General features: G+C 38.0%; 1 protein-coding gene across 4 annotated transcripts in view; it reads left to right on the top strand.

Moving 5' to 3' along the window:
- CRIM1 (cysteine rich transmembrane BMP regulator 1) overlaps positions 1-13,147 on the top strand; it is a 195,651-nt gene that overhangs the window by 141,263 nt on the left and 41,241 nt on the right. For all 4 annotated transcript variants that reach the window (XM_024242035.3, XM_024242036.3, XM_024242037.3 and 1 more), the window contains one exon: positions 2,993-3,121. In XM_024242035.3, coding sequence (XP_024097803.2) covers positions 2,993-3,121 — 129 coding nt within the window. The remainder of the gene's footprint in view (positions 1-2,992; positions 3,122-13,147) is intronic.

Genomic DNA, 13,147 nt, shown 5'->3' with positions numbered 1-13,147 from the left:
TTAAAATGTCATCTTAAGAAAAGCTAGATTTCTAGCTATATTTAACATATCACAATGACTATTATTGTGTTCAGCCTAATCTATCGAGGGGAAATTGAATAGTTCTAAAATAAATTGAAAGTTTTCATGAATAAAAGATTTTGTTGTGTTTTTCTGTGTTTAATGTTAAATATTGAGGGTATAAAAATTTGAAATGGCTGTACTTCCCCGTTTCTTTCATCTAATATAGGTCATAAGTGAATGGGAAAATACTAATTTCAGAGGCACAAAATGATTTTTTGCTTCTTGCATGCTACAGCATTGAGGCTTGGAAGGTATCCCATGGGACTTGTTTTACCTGAAATATTTAACACACACATTGTAAGACCAGCACATACTGAACGGCCCTTTATGCAATTTTATTTGTTCAAGTGAACAAAACCTGTTATGCTGAATATTTTAGGAAAACATATTGAACATATTTCCTCTCCTGGAGAAATGTGTGTTAGATGTACATCTGTGACTGTGTACCTAACTGTTGAAGCCATTTGGATAGATTGGCTTCTCTGACTGATATGGGGCTGCCCAAGTCAGCATTGTGGTTCTGATCCTCAAACAACCCAGTCCATTTGTTCCTTTCACTTTCTAGCCACAGATCACAACCTTAAGCGCATGTTAATCATAATATATTTTTAAAAAACAGCACATACATCACTATTGAGAGCAAATACCATTTAGAGGTAGAAGATCATCTTTATAAAAGTTGGACAATAGATTCTCTAAGCAAATCCCTAAAATTCACTGCTGCTAAAATTCCATACTACCCTATGATGATTATACATTTTTCAAGGTCAGTTTAATCTTCAATGTATAACTTTTTCATAGTATATTTTCTGAAGGCAAAATTTTCTCATAAATTTCACATCTTAAATGTCAGTAAAGAATAGAAGATTTTGGTATGTGTAGATATGCTTAAGACATTTCTTTACCCATAAGCTGTCCAGGAAAGCAGTGTGCATAGAGTTCAGAATTCTTCCCTCAACTTTGGCCTAATCGCTCTAGAACATAGAAGTCCTTTCTCACTTGGATAACCTGTGGTGGGTTTACTTAAACGCTTTCTGCGCTCTCTTATATTTGTGGTTAGAGTAATTTTGACAAAACATTGGCAGTCTTGGGACTGAAGATTGGAATAGAATCATTACTTGGGGTAGCTAATAAAAGTAATGATAAAAGAAAGACTAATAGGTTTGAGAACCTATTAGTAAATAGGTTTGCAGTAAATTTTAAGAGAATGGAGGGGAGCAGCAATACGCTGTTTAATTCAGGATGTCTTAAAACAACTAAACTTTAGTTACTTTTTGATGTTTACAGTTATCTGTCAGGAAGAATACCTTGGTTATTGAAGGAAATTAGAAACTATAGCAGTGAAAAGCTTATATAAAAATTTTAGTAAGATGCTGTTCAGTAAGATGCTGTTCTTTGTAATAAGAGTAGAGAATGTGCTATACTCACTAGATACATATTTTTTACTGGGAGAATGCTGATCTAAGCATCTCTTTAGTAAGTCATCGTTGCCTGCTACCTGTGAAGAGTTGAATCAGTGTCCCCTTTTAGTAGATGGATAAAAATGTAGAACTCTTGATCTCAGCAGTGGCAGCTAAAACACTTATTTTGATCTCTCTTCCCTGGTAACAGGAGATGAAACTTGAGAAGACAGTGTGGACTAATGGTTAGAGTGTTGGACAGGAGATTAGGAACCTCTGTTCTGTTCTATTCCCAGCCTGCTACTGGGTTACTATGTAAACTTAGATAAGCCAGTTACCCTCTCTGCACCTCATATTTTCCATCTGTGAAAATGTAGGTAGAGACATTCTGTACTCAGCTCTTTCACAAAGATATTGTGAGCAACAGCTTACTTTGAAGACGTTAGTATATTTTTGTTGAAAAGATGTTGCATAAGTATGTCAGTGCCTCTGTTCCCTTTGGCAACACCGTCCCCACAACCTGGCATTATATAAACTGTCCCTTAATGATGCATTGAGAAACAGGTACCATTACAGCAGATTTTGTGTTGCACAGAAGCTGAGAGTGTGACTGGAGTCAGACTGCCTGGGTTTGAATCTTGGGTCCACCACAAACTAATGCCATAACCATGGGCAGGTCAGTGTGCTAGATTTCCTCATCTGTAAATTGAGGATAATAATAGCACCCACCTCATTGGAATATGGTAAAGCTGGAAGGCATTTATGAACAGCACTTTAAACCTTATATAAACACATAATATGCTTTATGTAAGTACATGTAGTTACCGTTATTACCCAAAGCAATTCTTCATTAATGTGGTAAAGCGTCACCTCTGGTCTTGCTTTGTTTAGTGCCCTTATTCCCAGCATGGCTGCTCACTCTTTCTCCTGAATGTGTGTATCTCTCTCTGCTCCCACAAGTCTCTGGGCGCTGAGGATAAGTGTGTAGTTATCTGTCGTATCATCTATCATAAGTGAGGGAGTGCCACATAAAAGAAATCCAGGTGTTTTAAGCTAGTCTCAAAAACTGATTTATTAATTTGGAAAAAAAATAGTAACCGATTTCAGAAGTATTACAGAATGGGAATGAGAAAATTGATAGTTGACAACGGTATCCTGATTATTATAAAAAATAAACCGGAAAACATCAGGAAGAAATAGAAGAGCAGTTAACAATTTAAATCGAGTTCATGTTAACCGCTCTCGTCTGCTTCCAGTACTGGTGACCATCAGAGAAGAATTGTGTGAAGGTACCAAAAACTGCATGAATTGCTCAAATACAAAGAAGTAGAGTGTTCACATTTTCAAAAATCTGAACACAAATGTATCTGTTTCAGGGGTTAAAGATATTACTAGAGCATAAAAGTTTAGGATTTGACGACAATTACTGATTTGATTTTTGTAACATGGTGTGGAATTTCAAAAATTGAATAGCATCTAAAAGGTAATCATATGTTTCATTGGCTGTTTTTTTCTCTATTTATTATTAGAACCAACCATCATCACAGTTGATCCACCTGCATGTGGGGAGTTATCAAACTGCACTCTGACAGGGAAGGACTGCATTAATGGTTTCAAACGCGATCACAATGGTTGTCGGACCTGTCAGTGCATAAACAGTGAGTAGACAGAAGACTGTATGTTTTTTCTGAGGTCTAATATGGTATTGTCAAAGCATATTATGTAATTGAATATCTTTTTCACTTTTGTTCAGAGATTCCCTTGACAACCTGAAAAAAAGGGGGAAAAAGTTATTTTTAACGCAAACAACTACATAGTCATTTGGGAGAAAGGAGCTGCTGCTTTATTGTGGTTTTTGTCTCTGTTTCCTTGATGGCCAGTTGCATCAGGAGTGCGACCTGGAGTGGCTTTGGAGTGCATCCTTCCAGCCACCCAGAAGCCTCTCCTTTAGTACACTTGCCAGGTCATCCAGTGACAAGGAGGTCACCCACACATAGTGTCACATTCCACATATGACATCCATAATCCTTAGACTGTGCTTCACTTTGTTGACCCCAGCTCTGCCTCCATGTAGATTCCAATCATGTGTCCAGGCCCTGCCTTCTAGAGTATAGAAGAGTATATTGTATTTCTTCCAGAAAAAAATAAAATAATACACACACACCCCACCCCCATATATGTTAAAACCATTTTGAATTCCCCTAATTCTTCTGCCAGAATAAACATCCTCATTCTCCTTGACCATTCCTTGGGTGACAGTTTCTAGAACTTTCTTGATCTTTTCCATCCTTTGACACACAATATGTCATTGTCTTGACATAAAATATGGCCCACAATCAAGATACTCCAGAATGGGCAGGCATGGTGGCTCACGCCTATAATTTCAGCACTTTGGGAGGCTAAAGCAGGCAGATCACTGGAGCTCAGGAGTTCAAGACCAGCCTGGACGACATGGCGAGATCCCCGCCTCTACCAAAAATAGAAAAAAAAAAGCTAGGCATGGTGGTATGCGCCAGTGGTCCCAGCTACTTGGGAGGCTGAGGTGGGAGGATCGCTTGAGCCTGGTGGGGCAAAGGTCACAGTGAGCTGAGAGCACATTACTGCACTCCAGCCTGGATGACAGCACAAGACACTGTCTCAGAAAAAGGTACTCCACAATTTAGTCTGCTGAGTACAGTGCTACTGTGTGGCCTAAGTTTGCATTAGCTCCTTGAATTGCACTTCGTTGGCTGATATTGAGGTTGTAAGTAGCTAAAAACACTAGGAACTTTTTTACATCACCTGCTGTTAGGTGGTTCTCATCTGTTCTGTAATAGAACGTTTGATTTTTTTTTAAATGATATAAATACCCAGCCAAATATAACAAATTATCCGAATCATTTTAAACCATTTTCTAACTAGTTGGGATATTTTTGAATCTCGATAATGTGATTTATACTTTATGCCTCCCAGCTTATATTAAATAAGCACAACTTATATTTCCTTATCTGAATCACTGAATTAAAATAAACTGCACAGAACCAAGGACAAAGACCTGCAGAATGATGCTGAACATATAGCTGCTTACAGTAGTCCTAAGCATTTATACCTTGAGTAGAGTTATTTAGCTGACAACATATATCTCCACAAGAAATCTTGAAAAACACTTCACCTGTATCTTGTCTGAAGTCAAAATATATTACAAAATACATCAGAGCATTCCTTTGCTGGAAACCCTATTTTTAAAATGAGCTGAAGTTATAGGGGCCTGGCTTGTTATTCCAGAATCTGTACTGGCTCCTGGTAGTCAGTGCTTTATTCCCCTAAATGTCACAAATGATATATTTAACAATTATTTCTGAAGAATTTTCAGTTGTGAATGTCAATTTAAGTAGTTTTTAGAACACTTTGTCCCTTTTGAATTGACATTTGGCCTATTTTCTTAAATCTCTTTCCATTCTCTTCGATCTGTCTCAAACACAGTAGTGGTTCTGTAATAAGCAGGCTTTCTGTGGGCCTGTGGGTGTAATTACCGTGGCTCAGAGGCTTGGACTTAACATAGACAGATGCTCACTTTCTGATTTATCAGTTATCTCAGGCTTTAACATACCACTTAACCTTAATCATTTGTCACTTTTATAAAAATATTTTTGAAGAAGATACAAAATAGGAGTTAAGCCATTCTGCTTCCTCAGTTTCATATGACCATCACACTATCTGCAGTGGCGTTAGTGCTAAAACTGAGTTTATAAAACGCCTGTTGGCCAGGCGTGGTGGCTCACACCTATAATCCCAGCACTTTGGGAGGCTAAGGTGGATGGATTGCTTGACCTCAGGAGTTTGAAACCAGCCTGGGCAACATGGCAAAACCCCATCTCTACAAAAAAAAATACAAAAGCTAGCCAGGCATGATAGCAAGGGCCTGTAGTTCCAGCTACTCAAGAGTCTAAGGTGGGGCGATCTCTTGAGCTCAGGAAGTCGAGGCTGCAGCTAGCTGTGATTGTGCCACTGCACTCCAGTCTGGGTGACAGAGCAAGACGCTTTTTCAAAAAACTAACAAAAAAAAAAAACTCTTGTTGAGCTTGTAGTTACTGCCATCTTTAAATTTCCTATAAGCCTCTACCCATTTGGGGGTATTCTGACCTCCTACACTTGATTCTGTTTGGGGAAGGGTCAGTCCCTGTTGCCTTTTATACCTCCCTTGAGAAAGCCAAGTTCACTAGAGTTGCCCTGGCAGCCCAAGTTTTCTCAAATGGCCAACCTTGTTTTTTGAACAAGATAATTAGTAATTGTCATGAAGTGTTTATATTTTAATCCTTCTAATGCCTCTTAAATTAAGAAAGCTACATGTTTCTTAACATGGGATCATATATATTAATACACTTTTTCTGAGTTTCGAAAAAGTCTAAAAATACAGATTTCATTGTGTCCAGTCACCTCACCTACACTTGCACCTGGGTTTTGCTATTGTAAAATCTTGGCCACTCAGTCATGCTTATCTAAGACTTCGGTCACTTCACACGGAATCTTTCATCATTAAGTTCAAAGAAGCAGTTTCCCTCAACTGCCTTTGAAGGAAGAGTCAAAATATGTCCCTTGGCAAATAGTCACTGGCAAATAGTCATTTGGCAAGTTGAGACTATAAGGAGGATGCATATTTACCCTATCTTTAGGTTAGTGTTTTGTTTGGCATTTTAAAAGGATCATCAGCATGTGCTACCTGAGTGCACCTCCGTTTCATTCACACTTAGGAAGAAATACGTACAGGAGGAGACCGTTGCATTTTGTATCAATAAATTTATTATTTGCAAATTGTACCCATTTATAGAGATAGCTGGCCTTCCTTCCTTCCTTTCTTTCTTCACCTAATATAAACAGAGCACCTGCCACATTCTAGGTAGTATACTAGGTATTAAGGCCACAAAGATGACTAAAATGCAAGACCTTCCCTAAGGAAAAAAGTCTTCTGTAGCATAAACACTCATGAAATATCACTACTTTAAGCCAAAAGCTATAACGTACAAATGTAAATTCTTTTAAGAGGAAGCTTTCTTCCTTCAGCAGAACGCAGGTTTATGTTCACACCAGAGTAGAGAAAGAACTGCCCGTCTCCCAGGGCTCTACTTGGTGCTCAGCAGATACTGGCTGAGTGAATAAAAAGGAAACCTTCAGGATCAGAGATGCCTTTGGATATCATTCTTGCCTGAGGTCTCCCTTTGAGGTCTTGCTATTCTAATAATATATCCATCCTATTTTGGATTCTTCTTAAAGTTAGTCTTGTCATCTCACTCACTGCCGCCACCATATACCTAAAGACTTACTTCAACACTAATTGGAATTTTTCAGTTTGTCCTATACAGAAGTCTAGACATACAGCATTCTGCTGTCACCTCCCCCATTCGTATTAGCAATCCAGGTTATTTGGCAACTTTGGAAGCCACACCTTTGGGATATGAGTCAAATCAAACCAAATTTCCAGGTCCTGGGTTTTGTCAGATTCTTGCGATCGTATGCAACTCTCCTCTCAGGCTCTGCACAGCAGCTTTTGTGTTGCAAAGAAGCTGAGAGTGTGACTGGAGTCAGGCTGCCTGGGTTTGAATCTTGGGTCCACCACAAATTATGCTGACTTCCACGTGGGTAATAAAGGCAATTGCTTTACTTCTTTGGGACTCTGTGTCTACATATGTAAAGGGCAAATAATAGTACCAAACTAATGGGTTATTTCAAGGACTAAATAAATGAATGAATGCAAAGCTGACTCTTTGGCTGGCATACGGCTGTTGTTTACTCTGCACTGTAACTATTTTATAGCATCTTCTTCTGAGTCAGCCCAAGCTAGCCGATATGGAAAGCCCCCAGCATCCCCGCCCCTCTTTGTTCCCGCCCCATCAGCCTGCCTCCAGTTCTTCCTGCCCTCTAAGGACACTCGCACCAACAGCTTTCCTTTTACTTTTTCATTTCATTTTAACCCTCAAATATTATCTTTCTCCTCCTTGGTTTTAGAGAAGGGAGTTTCTTATAGCCAACTATGGAATAATAGGTTATTTTTTTTCTATTGCAGCTGCTTTATATAGGTATTTATTTTGTCCCACATGCACCCTTACATTATTTTTCTGCATCCCATCAAAACCTTTTTCACACACAGTAGTCCTAAGCATTTATACCTAAGTTTTCTCTTAAGGATTAGTCCTAGTTTCCATTAGCTTCTAGATTTTTTTTTTTTTTTTTTTTATACAGGGTATTGCTTTGTTACCCAGATTGGAATTCAGTGGTGCAAACACAGCTCACTGCAGCCTCGACCTCCCAGGCTCAAGCGATCCTCCCACCTGAGCCTCCCAAGTAACTGGGACTACAGGCACTGCCACCACACCCAGCTCATTTTTTTTTGTATTTTTTTGTAGAGACAAAGTTTTGCCACGTTGTCCAGGCAGGTCACAAACTCCTGGCCTCAAGCAATCTGCCCGACTCGATCTCCTAAAGTGCTGAGATTACAGGTGTGAGGCACCGTACCTGGCCCTTCAAGATTTCTTAAAACAAGGCCAGCACCCCACAAATATTTCTTCTGTCTTCATTGATTTGTTGTTGTTCATTCACTCATTATTTTATTCATCTAGCATTTGTTGAGTGCCTACTATATCCTAAAGAAGATTAAAAACAGTCCTTACCCTTGACTCACATTGGTAATTTGTTGGTAATATTAGTCGTATGTTAATATGTTGTAAAGAGACAACATAATCTAGCATATTTTAGGCAATCACATTAGGATTGAAATCAAAACCCTGTAGAAACATGTGCTTCAAAAGTATGTGGCAAGTATATGATACAGAATTCTTTCATTTGAACATAATGTAATTTGCTGTTTTAATCCGTAACAAATAGCATTCTTGTAACACTAAGAAAAGTAGTACTCCAGGACATACAGAAAGTTTACATTATCCCTGACTCAGTTCCTCAAAAACCTGTTTAGAATTAAAAAAAGTTTTTAAAAGTATGATAGCAACAAAAGTTTAAAACTAAAATTATTTTAAAATGATATAAAGCAACTAGTAACCTAACACTTTATTGATACAAGCTTTTAACAACATTGCTCTTTAACCAGTGTCTTTTGCTAATAGACATAATATACCTGCTTACTACATAAACTCTGTATGAAAGGCATCTGTATGAATTAAGTAGCATCAGTCTTTTGGCATCTTAGTGTACACATCTTTAAATCAAATGGATTTGATCAGATTATTTGTAACTTCTCTTCCAATTTTAACATTCTTTAATTCTAGACATTAATAATGCTTTTTCTAGAAACTGATGCAGACTTGTAGAATTCTGCATCAGTCAGCAGAGAGGAAAGAGCCTTCATATTTTTCATGAAATATGTATCTGAATCAAACATCACAAGAAGGCTGCAGCATCAAATATAGGGAGGCAGGCTCCTTGTTTTATTTCACTGCAATTCTAAACTAACACCTATCAGGGTCAAAATTGGGACCACCATTTGTAATGTTGCATTTCTTTATTTAATAGTCTTGGGAACTTCATGGCCATCCTGAACTGATAATAGGTTTGTAGGAATTGCCAGTAGCTAAGAGTTTAAAATACACTAAGTCCTCACTTAACATCCTCTATAGATTCTTGGAAACTATGACTTTACCTGAAATGACATGTAACAAAACCAGTTTTACCAGAGGCTAATTGATATAAACAAGAGTTAAGTTCCTACCATATATTTCTGGTCATGAAAACATCACCAAACTTCTAAATAAAGACCTAAAACATTTCTAATAGTAAAAATTAAACTAAGCATGAGTTATATATACATTTAAGAAAGATTAACAAAAAACAAGTACAATGATGATTCCCCATTTTTAATGAATCAGTGAGTGATAGTGGTTGTAGTGGTGCTGTGTTGAATCAACGAATAAATGTTTGCAAAGCAAACGTTGTAAGGAGCACCTCCTTCTGCCGTGCAGTTCAAACACATACCATACCCAGTGTGGCAGGGTCACTGAACGCTTTTGTCCTGGAGTGTTTATTGTTGTACGTTTATGTGATTATCACCTGCTTTAATAAATTTTTATTTTATAAGAATTTGTATTTATTCACTCATTTATTTTCCAACTTGCTTATTCCAGTCCAGGGTGGAGGGTGGCCACAGCCCATCTCAGCAGCTCTGCAAGCTGCAAGGTAGGCATCGACCTTGAACAGGACACCATCCCATTGCAGGGTGCACTGACACACACACACACACTCAGATTAGGACCATGTAGATACCCCAGTTCACCTAATGTGCGCATCTTTGGGATGTGAGAGTACCCAGAGAAAACCCACACAGCATGGAGAGAACATGCAGTCTCCACACAGAGAGTGGCCCCAACCGAGAACTGGTTTTTATTCCCCTCGTAAAAGTTATGACACAATGATGTTGAATAAAACCATTGCTGTTTGAGGACCTGCTGTACTACAGCAAAGAAGTATGCGGTACTCCTCTAGGGGACACCATCCACAGTGTTTTCTCCATGGAGGTTACATTGTATTTATATATAATGAATGGCGCCCCCGACAGCTGTGTCACGTTTTGAGCATAGGAGCAAACATTTCTTTTTTTCCAGAATGAACAGAGTTTTACTACATAGTTGCTGTCGACCGGCCATACTGTACAGGCCCTGTACTTTGCCATTATTCGTCACTTTCTCTTCAATAGTAACTTCTCCCCATGGATTAGAAAGCAATTTTAGATCACGGTAAAGTCATAGTGCTGAAAAATTATGAACATAAAGCCACCTTTTTCTGCATGGTTGCCTCAAGTGATGTACTAAAGCTTTAAAAACAAACATATAAACCCCTACCCTTCTATGAATACTGTTTTTCTACTCTTTATTTATGTTTTTTTTTTTTTATTTTTTAGACACAGGTTCTCGCCCTGTCACCCAGGCTGGTGTGCAGTGGTGCAATCATAGCTTTCACTGCAGCCTCGACCTCCTGGGTTCAAGTAATCCTCTTGCCTCAGCCTCCCAAGTAGCTGGGATTACATTCACTCACCACCACACCCAGCTAATGTTTTATTTTCTGGCAGAGGCAAGGTCTCACTATGTTGCACAGGCTGGTCTCAAACTCCTGGCCTCAAGCAATTCTCCCACCTCAGCTTCCCAAAGTCCTGGGATTACAGGTTCGAGCCAGCCGCAGTCAGTCTGCTCTTTATTTAAATGTTTGCCATGATGATGCACTTCTCTTAAGAAAACTTCGTAATTGACATATGTGGATTTAGGACTACCTTCCAGTCTTTAATGTTGTCTATTTCTGAACTAGAAGATGGTATTTTGAGACGTTTTGGCAAGTGCTAGTATTGAAGGAAAATTTCAATGTTATCAGGGTAAGTTATTTTCATGCTGTCATTTCTCTGATAATATAGCAGTCTTGATGACAGTGGAGGAGTAGGTAACAAGAACATTGATTGATGCATTTAGTTAGCAAATGTTGTTGAATACCCACTCTGTACCAAATACCATGGTAGTCCCTATACAGTGTGCCTAAAGATACTAGGGCCTGGGCCTAGAGCTCCCTCTATTGGGAAGCTGAATGTAGATGGGCCAGAGCATAACATGCAGGAGAATGGTCCCAATTCAGGGCAGCACTAGAGCATCCCACTCCTAGGAAGCATAGCCAGTCTCCTTCTAATGAATGTCCTGTATTTTTATTTAAATGTACCAGCCTTTGTTTGAAATTCCATTCCATTGCAAAGCAGAGGTAGACTACAGACTAGTTTTCATCACATTGTTTAAACTTGAATGGAGACGCAACAGTTTTCTTTAAAGGTGAAGCACGTTCTAGATCAAGGTCTACGGAAAAACTCCTTCTTTATTGCAGGACCAGAAAAATAAAGGCACCAAGGTGCTCAGGCTCCAAAATTTAAAGGAATTTAATCCCAAGGGATGTTGACTGACTCTGGCAAGTTTTCAGGGTGTTTTTAATTCATCTATTTCCCAACATAATCCATTTGTAGTCATGACCTAAGCATTCTTGTGACAGAAAAATGGGTTCACAACTTAGATCTGTGTTAGAGAAACATGACTAACAAAGTCTTCTTTTTTCACCATTCCCTTAATAATGGGGAATGAAAAATTATGACCTTTCAAGTCATATAATTACAAATTTATAAATGAACCATTTAGAATTTCTCTTTTAAGGATGCAAATTAGTAATCAGTTGCTTTACAGTGTAATACAGGCCCATGAGGTTATATTTATATGTGTAATAAAAGGTTTATGATAATGACAGAGTAGAAAATTACCCCATAAATCCCATTTTCCTTTTTAAAAGATGGCAAATTAAATATGCAAATATTGCCAACTAAGATTCACAAAAGATGCTATCTTGAAATATTTATGTAAAACACGGACCCATTTCACCTATTCATTGTAGTTAAGGTTTAATTTTAGATTATAAGTGTGTTTTGAGGGGACAGACGCGTTCTGTTTTTCCCAGTGACTTATGTGTTATTACAATATTCATGCTTAAAGGATGTCCAGATAAAATAAAAATTTGTTCATCATTCCAGTAATAAGACTCTGCTTCCCACCTCACCAGTCCATGTAGAACAACATTCAAACATTGCCGTACTTTGGCCATCACCATATTAACTTCTCTTCTTTAAATTTGATTGTCTTTCAAATTCTACATTTAATTCACACAGGTCTCAACTTGCTTGCTTTATATAATTAAGCATGCTTTTTTCTTTTTAACCTTAAACATTTCTATTTCCCTTTTCTCTCGTAAGCCCTATATAACCTTTTAAAATCATTTTAGAAGACTTCTATTAAGCTAATAACTTCAGTAATGTTGCTAGTCACCATTGCTACTTTCCTTTTTGTTCTTCTAAAATAGTATTGTAACTGACTAGCAGAGGACAGTTAAACATCACTCCAGATTCTGCTAACAGGGGATACTTTGAACACTTCAAATAGTGGTTACTTAAACATTAATATGAGTATTTTTTCAACATACACATTTTTTAGCCTGTTAACTAAAAAGCCTATTATGTAAGTATATCCAAATACAGGGGTATTTGTCAGCACATAGAGAAAAAACATATCTAAATATAACACTGAATATTTTAATTACTATCATGTCGTAAAAGATGTACTTTTTTAAAAGTAATAGTAAGAAATCCCTTATGCTGCATACAATATGCAGTATTATATGAGAGCATCTAACACCCATAAAAGTAATTATCATGTGGATATTTAAAAACATGCATTATGGGATGGGCGCAGTGACTCACACCTGTAACCCCAGCACTTTGGGAAGCTGAGACAGGCGGATCACTTGAGGTCAGGAGTTCAAGAAGAACCTGGCAACATTTAGTAGAGAAGGCGAAACCGCATCTCTACTAAAAATACAAAAATTAGCTGTGCGTGGTGGCGCATGCCTGTAATCCCAGATACTTGGGAGGCTGAGGTGGGAGAATCACTTGAACCCAGGAGACAGAAGTTGCAGTGAGCCGAAATCACGCCACTGTACTCCAGTCTAAGTGACAGAGCAAGAGATTCTGTCTCCAAAAAAAAAGAAAAAGAAAAAAGGACATGCATTATTATGGACATGCAATAGAAATAAAACATATAATGAAAATTGGACTGTAAATTTCTAATTCCCACGTAACGTAAATGGTCATCAGTGGTTTGAAGTGATTTATAAAGTTCGTGGAAAAATGA

This window comes from Pongo abelii, chromosome 12 (assembly GCF_028885655.2).
Source record: "Pongo abelii isolate AG06213 chromosome 12, NHGRI_mPonAbe1-v2.0_pri, whole genome shotgun sequence".
In the NCBI taxonomy this organism is placed as follows: domain Eukaryota; kingdom Metazoa; phylum Chordata; class Mammalia; order Primates; family Hominidae; genus Pongo; species Pongo abelii.
The sequence above is the reverse complement of the archived record's forward strand: the minus strand, read 5'-3'. Positions and strand labels throughout refer to the sequence as shown.